General features: G+C 28.5%; 1 protein-coding gene across 1 annotated transcript; it reads left to right on the top strand.

Annotated features, from left to right (window-relative positions):
• Window positions 1–2363: 2363 nt before the first annotated feature.
• On the top strand, window positions 2364–11413 carry LOC131854791 (facilitated trehalose transporter Tret1-like). The gene is made up of 3 exons (XM_059205952.1): window positions 2364–2486; window positions 7800–7935; window positions 8351–11413. Exons 1-3 carry the CDS (start codon window positions 2364–2366, stop codon window positions 9613–9615), a joined length of 1524 nt encoding a protein of 507 aa, XP_059061935.1. The 3' UTR covers window positions 9616–11413.
• The last annotated feature ends 414 nt before the right edge of the window (window positions 11414–11827 follow it).

Genomic DNA, 11827 nt, shown 5'->3' with positions numbered 1-11827 from the left:
AAATCTTGACGAGACGAAAATTGTGTGTTAATTTGTTTATTGGTTTTACTTAAAATGGAATGAAGGAAGAAATTTACGGAATATGTTGTTAAATATGGATCAAGAAATAGGTCAAGAGAAAAATACCCTCAAATTGTCCCCCCTTTTTACTGATTTTCTAATTAATTTTGTGAAAATTTTCAATATGCCAAATACAATTTTGCAAATTATTAATTTGTTATATAATGTAGTTATTAATTACACAATACATTTTCTGTTTACATATCGACTTAAGGGTTTCGTTTCGAACTAATTTGAAATCATCAATTATTACAAATATAAAATGAGTTGTGTCTTAAAGTGAAATCAGAAACCTTCGCATCTAAACAACATTATTTAGTTGAGGCCTTGCTGTATGCTGTGCTAATTGATGACCTCACTGATCTAATGGTTTAACACACCGCTTTATTTCCGATGGTCGCCGGTTCGATTCCATGTAAATATTTGTATTCATGGATGTGTTTGTTTGTAGTGGTTTGGGTGTATTGTATGTTTACAGACTTAGTAGGCGTTTGTAAACAGTAAGTGTAAAAAAATAAAATTGGTGCAAAATTACTGTTAATAAAAATTTAAAATATAGTTTCAAGGTAAACTTTAATAATAGAAACGCATCTCGGAAACCAAATACGTTACCTAAATAAGTCCTTCTAAATTCTGCGATGTTTATGGTGTAAACCACAAAACAATAAACACAGTGAAATACAAATGTTAAACTTGTAACTTAGAACGGAATTTAAGAGTGGATCTATCTCTGGATATCATCCATGGTGTGTATTTATGCGATAGACAGAATAAATTATCATCGGAATGATTTGTTGTTAGCAAATGAAATTCACATGCGTGTTTGCTGCATAAAATTCTGCAGGCGTTATTAAAATAGAAAAAATGTTTATTCAGATACAGATAAACTTATAGACAAAGTTGAATGTGACTATTACAAAATATATTAAAATATATATATATATAAATATATATATATATATATATATATATATATATATATATATATATAATAATATAATATATTCTATATAGCTTTATATTTTTAAGTTCCTCTAATGTGAATACAATATTTGTAATAATTAGTTAGTAATTATTAATTTATCAATTACTAGCTGTGCTTGCGGTTTCACCGGCTTGGCATTTATTGCCTATATGTTATTCTGATGTGTAAACTATATTACTGTGAAGTTTCATCAAAATTGTGAGAGTTGTTTTTGCTTGAAAGAGTATCTAACTAACATCCATCTATCCAGATTATAATATTACTAGCTAGTCGCCCTGGCTTCGTAAGGGTGTACATGTGTATGTGTATATATATAAACCTTCCTCTAGAATAACTCTATCTATTATAAAAAAACCGCTTCAAAATCCGTTGCGTAGTTTTAAAGATTGAAGCATACATAGGGACAGACAGGGACAGCGACTTTGTTTTATACTATGTAATGATGATGATATATATTTGGTATATAGTCCAATATATATTATATAATTAGTTGTTTGCAGGAGATTTTATCAATGCGATTATTTGTTTTTTAGTGTAGGCATACTCGTATATATTAAAAGATATCTACCAGAAGTAAACTGTAAAAAGTCATCTGCATGGGCTTAAGTTTCACCTATTTCAGCCGCTAAGCAGTTTGCTTTGTAAGATGTTATTAATTCTGTTTTTAATTTAATTTGTTTCTTTTTGTTTTCTTGCATTATTCTAGTAGGTAGGTATTATAGTAATAGTAAACCTTGTTAACATTCATTCTAATATTATAAACAAGCTAACAACTTAGCCTGCATCACTCTTACTAAATATTTAAGTTTCATCACAATCCGTTCAGTAATTAGTTATATATTTTAAACTTATATAATGATAGATATTAATCTCGATTGTGTTCACAAGATACAATCCATATCTAGGCCAAAATTTCATTAAGATCCGTTCAACCGTGGTGTCGTATAAAACTATCTAATAGACAGATACATTTTCGCACTTATATTATTAGTATACAAGTAGTATAAAATTATTATACAGCGGCAACTGTAGATATATATGACACAACACTGTCATATGTTTGTATGTATAGTTGACAAACCAGTTCATCATTATTTACAGTCATAAATTACGCGATTTAAGCCTAGATATAACAGAAAAAAGTAAAGATCTTCAGTTCTATTATAAAGGAGGCGCTATTACGTGTACTCGATTGTCGATAAGTCGCTTTCATATCGGCTAGTTTGTGGACGAACTTAGATAAGATATAATACAATCTTACGTTTGAGTTCGTAAAAGCAATGAGACGAATAGTGTAGTATGGTACAGACCAGTCAACATGGACCACGCGCCAGTTTCAGAGTTGGAAAAAATTAATAAAAGCGAAACGGTGTACAATACATGGGAGTCGAAAGAGAATTTCTGTTCCGAGAATGAAACTCAAGCGCCGCTACGGAGACAGGTGTGTGCGTATATACTTTTTTGTGCATGTGTTGTTTACAAGTTTTTTTATTTTTCACGACTTGAGAATTTACAAGACGTGACCGAATAAAATTTTGGGTTACTCGTAAAGTAAGTTTTAATGTTTAAAGTAAAATATAAGTTCAAAAATAAAATATATTCTATAATAATATACCTAGGGGCTTGACCTATCTTAGCTGTGTTGTTCATAATTCAAGTCAATCTGGAGTAATATACCTTCAAAACAGTGAAAGGATTTTTTGTAATCAGTGCAATGGTTCTGTAGTTTCTCTGAATGTTATTGTTTTTATCTTAATTTTACGGTACAGTCAAGAGTCATAATTTAGAGGACACTGTCATGGTAAATGAGATAATACATTTAATTTATTTGTCACTAAAGTAGGTAACTACTGATTTTTCATGCGTTTGGACCATCTTTATATTATTTTTTTATTTCGTTATATATTTATGTAGTTATATGGTGTTTTGTGTTATTTATTTATTTGACTTCAAAGCACAAAAGTTAAATGTGCATAATAATATGGTGATCTTTACGCTTTGCGGCGTTATCTACCAGTCAATAATGAGTGGTGCAGAGAAAGATTGTTGGTGGTGCACTAATATAAAATAACTTTCAAGATTATCCTTTCTAGATCATTAAAAGATAATTTTGTGTAACTAAATTTCAGTTCACTCCATTGAACAATTTAGCCTTAACGTCGATGTTTAAGTCCATTACTTTCCAGTCGAATTACTTCTATATAGTTAATAATATTATTTAAAGGAAAAGTTTTTCCAAAGTATCAAGTATTTTCAAAAAGACCTCATGATCCTGTTCTTAGATAACATTACCTGTAACCTAACAATTATTATATGAGTAAATATTATGTAACAATTTACACGCAATTTCGATTTGTGACGCTCTAGTTGTCGTCCTCGAAATCGTTTTATAGGTACGAGTACGTTTAAACATATGTTAATTCAATAATTAAGGAAGTTTTATATTGAATTGATGTCCAGTTTGTATTTATTTTGCGTCTCATTTTATTTAAATTATATTTAAAGTAATGTAATGTAGATTAGATGAGCGGGATTTATACTTGAAATAACGATTAATTTGAAACTGTGAATTAGGATATAAATATCTTATAAGTGTACCTAAATTATTAAAGTATAATTACTATGTTTTTTGTGCTAAACTGAATTAAAACACGTAACGTACGTAAGAGAACATGTACCTACATATAGTATTAGTATTAGATATAAACTAATACTATATGTAAAAAACACATTTATAATAATACTATAATAGTGGTTAATAAACCTAAATAACTTTGGTAATCAGAAACAATTATTTTTAGTAAATATTTTAGAATGTTATTGAGGTTTCACCCCTATGAAATCTTCTTTATGAATAGAATTTTCCCAGATTAGACCATAAAGTAGATACTTTAAATATTTATTTGATTTTTGAATTTATATTACGTACGTAACCATCAACTACAAATTGAACTACGATTATTTTGTTTTGTTATGACGTACACATGCTTCTGGTTCTCTTGCTCCTCCGTACATTAATTTCAACAAAAATAATGTATGCCTACGAATATTATATCGAACGATTGGCGATTATTATTTTGATAATCGCCAATCGTTATTCTAAATTTAAACACTGAAATATTTAAAAATAAACACAATAATAGTAACCCTATGTGTAACTAAATAAAAAAAATCTACATATAACTGGTTATGAGTAACTAATTGTACTTACAAAAGTGTGTAAAATGTTACAGATCGTCGATCTTCTTTATATTCGCTGTATTGTCGGATGTAAGCCACAACCACATTTTTATTTTGGAACTGTTCTCTTGTTTACTGTAATTTAGTTTCAATTTACAGCTTACATTAATAATTTCATTTTATACATATTTTCAGAACAACGTATTTATTCACAATTACTATTATACATAGTAATTATGAATAAACAACGTATTTATTCATAATTACTATTATACATACATAAACGAAAAGTTATTGCGTCAGTCATTTGAATAAGTGTTTAACCAGTAGGAATCTGACAGTATCCATCAGTCCACTAAGTCTCAACTTTCTATCCGACAACACCATACACCACAGCAAAAATGTTGGCTACCAGTGCAGTTGTCTCTTTTTAGTGTGAAGATCCTATAGATCACCTTCATTTCAGTAACAAGAATGCAGAAGACAGGGTTGATTGTATTGTAGGTATATCACTGAAGTGGCGATTTATCGTATTAGATATTGAATTTATCACAATCATCCTTGATAATTATTACTGAACATTTAATTAAATTATTTAAAATTACATCAATTCGCGCCATTTTTAAAGTAAATTAAAAAAAAATAAAGTAGTGTTAATTATAAGAAAACATTAGGGATAATTTAAGCACGAATTATTTTCGCACTTGTTATTGATAACTCAACTCGGTGTAAAATTTAGACATTTAAATATTGTCTAAATTTTAAACTCGACAGAGTTCAATTCCATGAAAAATAATGAGTAATCTTTATTCTGATGCAAGTATTACAAAAATAATAGAAGACCAACATGTAAAAATTCCAATAACCTCTCGCGACCCTGATAATGGCCGACTATCTGGGGGAGTGACCACAAGCAGTTTACGTAGGTATATTTTTACTTAATCTTATTGTAAACATGTATTTAATTTGTTGAATGAACGATAAAAATATTCAGAGGTACATTTACATCTATTAATAAATATAATTGGTCAAGTGTGAATAGGACTTGCAGAAGATTCTGTTTTTTAGGCATAAATAATTGTTTCAAAAGTTGTTGGGATAATTGCAAAAGACTCTTAGATTCTAAAAAGTCCCGCATTTATGTATTCTTAATTAAGATTGTAATTTACAATGTTGACAGTCATATTTTAAAAAACGTATTAATTTATCGTTTGCTATATTGTCACGTTGAATTTTTCAGAAATTGTTCTTAGTAATTACTTGCTTAAAGGAGTGTATCACTCAAAATTTGAAATGTCTAGTAGTAGATATTTGGACCTTACATCAAGGAACCCTTTTATAATTGTAAAATTTGTTTCTCATAAGGAGAATACTACGCGTCATATATAAAATATCAGGTTTTTGTAACTGATCTTTTATATATGATGGGTATTTATGTTCATGCAGGCACTCTAAAAACGTTATTAAAAAAATGGAACGGTATAAAAATAAATGCGATGTCAATAATCAGAGTGGCTATTATTGGCCGTGTACAATTTATTTGATAAGATATTAATTAATTAAAGTGAAGGTGCTATTTCGTAATACAGTTTTAAATTTTACTGATGTGACTTTGTTTTACGATTCGTTCAATATATTAATAAGTCACTTTTATAAAAACTATATAGAATTAATGAAAATATGCTCTAGCTTGTAACACCTATGAGTCAGAAGCATAATATTATAGTGAATACAACATTTCACATATTTAAAGCGTTTTTTTGATTCCACATTTAGAAAATGTGTATGTTGATAGAAATCTTCGCACGGGAGAGTTTTGCCTAACATTTAAAAACAATTTATTATATTATAAGAGTAAACATTTTTATAAATATATGTATTATATAATTAGTTCATTACTATATAATTTAGTGGTCCTCATCCTTTTGATCATCAAATACCAATTTCATTTAATTATTGTTAGTAAGAATCACGAGGATAAAGAAAATCAGATTACATCAATATTTTATATATAAACTTTAAACAAACATCAGAAATAAACTGCACCATTTACTTACCGATTTATAAATATAATAATGCTGTGACGTTCGTAGCGTTCTTCATGTAACCGCGTTGAATATTAATTTCTATTAAAACATGTAATTTAAATTTAAAACTAATATTACTTGATGGTTGACTAGTATAAAATGCCATCAGGGATTAAGCATGCCAACTGCTCTCCAAAATGCTCTTTTTGTTGTGAGTTTTAATAAACAATATTATTTAAATAAATAGTTACGAATTTTCAATCTCTTGAGTTCCATATTTTAGCTCTTGTGGACTACTGGTTGGGAACCACTGTACAACAGTGTTTATCTATAAGTGTGTGTTTATGTATTTTAATATACAGTGATACTTAATGTAATATTATGATGAAATTGGCTGTAGACATTAAGTATTACTATTATTATTATACCAAATGCTAAATATTAAAATAAAATAAATAATTATACTTATATGTCAAAAATATTTAGAGATAGAGGTAACTCAAGTTAATCTAAAATGTTGCCAAGCTACCAAGTTAGGTCATATTTCTATCGTTAAATGAAAATTGAGGATACATTTGATAACAGTTGGGAAGGTAAAATTAAACTACGTAATCTTATTCATTAGAGTCAGTGGTAAATATTTCTTGTATCTTAATTTTGTAATATCAACGAATTCGGTGGCATTGTTCAGGTCTAAGTTTGTGTAGGATGTTTACGTGTCGAAAATACGACATGTTGAACATTTTACGAAAAATATTTATTAATTTTTCAACAGAATTCTAAAAAAACTTATGTCTCAATTCTACCCATTTTATTAATAAAGGTATATCTACTCATATGTTATACGATATCTTGGTCTTTTTTTTGTCTTATTTTAATAAGTATGGTTTCTTTCCACTCACGCGATATCATAATAATATTGTGACGAATATAGGACTTACGAACTACGTATGTTTTGTACTCTATACCGGTTTCATGAAACATAAATCTAGTACTAAGCTCCACGTTTGACTAACAAAATACAGTATTATAAATTCACTTATCTAAAAATAATTATTGAAATTAGATTGGATAGTGTCAACATTTATATTGCTCAAGCAAACAATTGTAGAGCTCTTCTAATGTACCATATCAGTGCCATAAAATTCGGAATTTTTTAGTTTTTAGCGAATAATTTAACTACTAACTTTATTTACCAGAGGAAGGGGATTGTCAGTATGGGTACTAATGCTTATTGTTAGCAATATTTGCCTTCCTCATGGTTCAAGTTTGAAAACCGTCGTTAATTCCTAAATGAATGAATGAATGAAGTGAAGGCACGTTCATTTTATTGTGCGCAGATACTATTCCATGTTCATCCATAAATAAAAATTACTAACTTAAAATTGTAAAAGACTTTAAAACTTTACTTTCAAATCTATGAATACAAGAAATAAGTTTTCCATCGAACAGTACTATTATTGTAATAGTATATTATGTATTTCTATCTAAATTATTGATTATATGTAATTGTATGATGTGTATTGAATATATGTAATTTTTTCTAGACTTTAGTATGTATGGGCACGTTCATGATGACCTTGGGCGCAGGCGCCACTGCGGGATTCTCCGCGATTCTCATCCCGCAACTGCAGAATTCAAGTGGAGGTAGAAAATATTCAATAGAGATGATATCATGGCTAGGTAAGTAAATCAATATTTATGCGGCCTTTTTATATTACATTTAACATTTGTTTAATACTATTCTGATTTCTAATTTTGCCATTAATTAAATTTAGACCGTTATTGGTCTATTAATACAATTTTTTTTGTGTGATGGAAAATATTTGTACTTGTTATGTTGAATACCGAACAGGATAATTTACTCAATAGTTCGATACAGTGTGGATACATGTATATGCAGTATAACAATTGAACAATTGGGTAGTTCTTATACTAACGTATATATAATTACTTGAATGTGCTAATATAAAATAGTATAATCCGGGTAATTGCTATTATTTTTATATTACTTTTCTATTATTTAGTTGTCACTATTATCTAAATTATTCTTTCATTTTTGTTATACAGAAAGTTAATATGTTTTTTTCTTTTTCAGCTTCAATATCATCATTCGCACTAGTATTTGGAAACCTACTCTCAGGATACTTGATGGAAAGATTTGGAAGAAGAAAATCTCAACTGATATTATCTATATTTTTTATATTAGGTTGGGTTTTAATCGGGCTGTCTAGGGAGATTATATATATAATATTAGCGGGAAGATTTATTACCGGTCTTTGTCAGGGTTGGCTTGGGCCACTTGGACCCGTATTTGTGGGAGAAATAAGTACACCTATTCATAGAGGATTTTTCTTAGCAGCGTTGTCGCTGGCTATCGCAACTGGTGTACTTTTGTCGCATTTCTTTGGCACAATGCTACATTGGTCTACTGCTTCAATACTGTGTGGATCTTTTCCTCTAATTGGTGGTATTATACTATATTATGCGCCAGAGTCGCCAGCATGGTTGGCCTCAAAAAATCGAATTGAAGAATGCATAGTATCTTTTCAATGGTATAGAGGGAACAGTTTGGAAATGAGAATGGAATTAGACAAAATGATTGATGAACAGACAAAGAAGGACAAAACAAAAGGAAAGTTAGAATCATTACAGTCCAATATCAAAGAACCTCAATTTTGGAAGCCATTGTTAATTATGATATTATTCTTTCTAACTACACAACTGTCTGGAGTAAACGTTATATGTGCATATACTACAGATATGATGAAGGAGCTAATTGGAGAGAATAATAATAAATCAACTGCATACATAGCTATGCTAAGTATAGATGTTTTACGATGTGTATCTTTGTGCTTTGCTTGTGTCTTGCTGAGAAAATTGGGACGAAGACCTTTGGCATTGTTCAGTGGAATTTTTACTTCAACGTCATTGATAACGTTAGCTGTATATTTGTATCTAGTAAGTACAAATCACATACGTAACTTGTCTCCATTTATATCTTTAGGTCTTATAGCTTTCTACATAATTGTTTCAAATTTAGGTATCTCGCCATTACCATGGAATATGGTTGGCGAGGTATTTGCTACAGAAACCAAAGGTTTAGGGTCTGGTATAAGTGTTATGATGACTTCAATTGCCTTCTTTGCGACTATTAAAACAGCACCAGCAATGTTCCATAGCATAGGACACCACGGAACATATTTATTTTATGGAGTATCCACCTTAATTGGGACCACATTCTTATTCTTTTGCTTACCTGAAACCAAGGGAAAAACACTTCTGCAAATCGAAGAGTATTTTAGAGGTAATAAAACAGAAAAAGTAAAAGATGATTTCAAGAAAAATCCATTACTCGTGTAACTAAGTTCGATATAGGTTAGCTTATCTAAAAGTTGATGATGTAAGATCTCTTGTAAGTTTACTCATAGTATTGTGTCTTTTCTATGTTTTAGTCAGAATTTTTAAGTAACAATATTGAACTATAAAATAATATAGGAAAGGAAATGACTGTGTTACTTATAAAATTATTTAAGGTACAAAAAACAAGTATCATTAAACTTCTAAGACATTAGACATGTTTAGAATCAAGTTAATTTCTATTTTAAGTTAAAATAATAAACGACTGTTTAATAAGTTATATTCTACTTACATTGCATAGAATTCAATGTAATTGTTTGTCCAATAATATTTTATGAAAGCTTGTGTGTACAAAGTGTTTGTAATTAACGCACTAAATACTGAAGAATATTATTATAACCTTGTCTGCTTTGATACAAACAATTGTTTTGATTCTTTTGTAACATAACGAGATAATTAATAAATATAAATAACATTTATATACAATAAAACAGTGTACTTAAATACAAAGTCCGTAATATGAATGTGAAAAAAGTGTGATACGTTATTATTTATGTGGTCACTAAATTGTAAATATACTAGGAAGACAGTTTTCAAATAATAAGTACAGTAGTTGTAAATAATTTTATTAACTCAAGCATCGAATAACATAATTAGTTTTAGTTTATAATTTTCAGAATTTCGAGCTCATATGTTCTCAAAACCATGAGTTGTGTCCCTTTTTGGCTTTCTCTATTTTATTCATATTTTTACAAATTAATACTTTACTAACATATTCTTATGTAAATTATATTGTCAAATAATATTGATTAAACATGCCAAAAATAAAGTAATACTGAAAATATAAACTTCAGTTTTCTAAATTTAAGAATTTCTAATGTGTGTAAAACAGAGATTAGATAAATCGTATTATTTAGTACGCACATTGAGCGGTTGAACTCGTGCAGTAAAAATATTTTACCGTATGTTAGGAACATCATTTATTTAGTGCCTACCCAAAATATTTGAACGGTGATTATCAACAAGTAAGTAGGTATATTTCATCTCAATCTTATCACATTACCTATGTCATTTGAAAATCTAGATAATTTGTTATGATAACTAAAATGAAGTATTATATATGATTGATAGAAGCACATCAGATATTCCGTCATTAACCTTTGTTGGCGATAAAATTAATAATAGAATAACATTTTTCTTTTTCTATTTTTTTTTGTATTGTAATATCATAGGGATAAAGCGTAATATTAATCTTGATATCTGTAGGAATAATTATTGAGTACTCAAAACAAATCAAATCTATGGACAGACAGAAGTTTGATATTGGTATTTAATAGGAATGCTTTTCTATATTCAGTCCGCCATATGTACACATGTTGTTTTATAAGTAGGATATTGTAGGTCTTCTGAGTGTGTATAACAGATGGGCCGATTTATTTTGTACTACAATGATAGCTTATTTTTACAATAATAAACATGTTTTTCAATAACTAAAATAAAAGAAACAGTGGCTAGTGTACAGTTGGCTTGATAATCAGAAATATAAGAAAAATCGTAAGATAATTGACAGAGTGTAGGTAGATCAGAATAAATTTTAAATATCTAATATTACAATATAAAAGAACGTAATGTGTTTTATTTAAAATTGTAATATTTGTTGTATAGATACTAGTTATGTAATAAGAACTGTGTATTTAGTCAATTTTGCAATATTTCGAAAACTATACTGTGATATTGATATAAATAAATCCATAATGTTTCGGATACGTTGTTATTTACAGCTATTATATAAGAGAATCAAATTATACAATGACTTATAATAAAACATAACAAACATTTATATTCTTTTATTTTACTTCCATTTCAATAGTTTATTGTCTTGAAGCCTATGTAAAGAAACTCTAGCCATCACTACGTATAGTGATTACAATAATGTTTACATGTTGGATAAATAAATACATAAATTACATAGTTTTTAATCTACATATATTAAAAATATAGGGTATCCCATTCATGATATCCAATATTGAATGTTACCTGAGTAACGCTTACAAACATTATTGAAGCTGGATTCGTACAGCTTTAATATTTTGTGTCTGTTTTTATTATTATTAAAATATAGCCAATTCATTACTATTAACATAAGATCTGAAGATATATAACATATCATGATGACCAGCCTTAGTAGTTTGCTACTCTAAAATACGCCCATGAG

The sequence above is a fragment of the Achroia grisella genome, unplaced genomic scaffold (genome assembly GCF_030625045.1).
Source record: "Achroia grisella isolate CSIRO2021 unplaced genomic scaffold, CSIRO_AGI_Agris_v1 utg1245, whole genome shotgun sequence".
Classification (NCBI taxonomy): domain Eukaryota; kingdom Metazoa; phylum Arthropoda; class Insecta; order Lepidoptera; family Pyralidae; genus Achroia; species Achroia grisella.
Note: the sequence above shows the minus strand (reverse complement) of the source record. Positions and strands in the feature narration are given on the sequence as shown.

Excerpts from the sequence above, each read along its gene's own strand:
- LOC131854791 (XM_059205952.1), top strand. The coding sequence starts at position 2,364 with ATGGACCACGCGCCAGTTTCAGAGTTGGAAAAAATTAATAAAAGCGAA. Across the intron at positions 2,487-7,799 it reads AAGCGCCGCTACGGAGACAG|ACTTTAGTATGTATGGGCAC; the intron begins GTGTGTGCGTAT and ends AATTTTTTCTAG. Across the intron at positions 7,936-8,350 it reads AGAGATGATATCATGGCTAG|CTTCAATATCATCATTCGCA; the intron begins GTAAGTAAATCA and ends TTTCTTTTTCAG.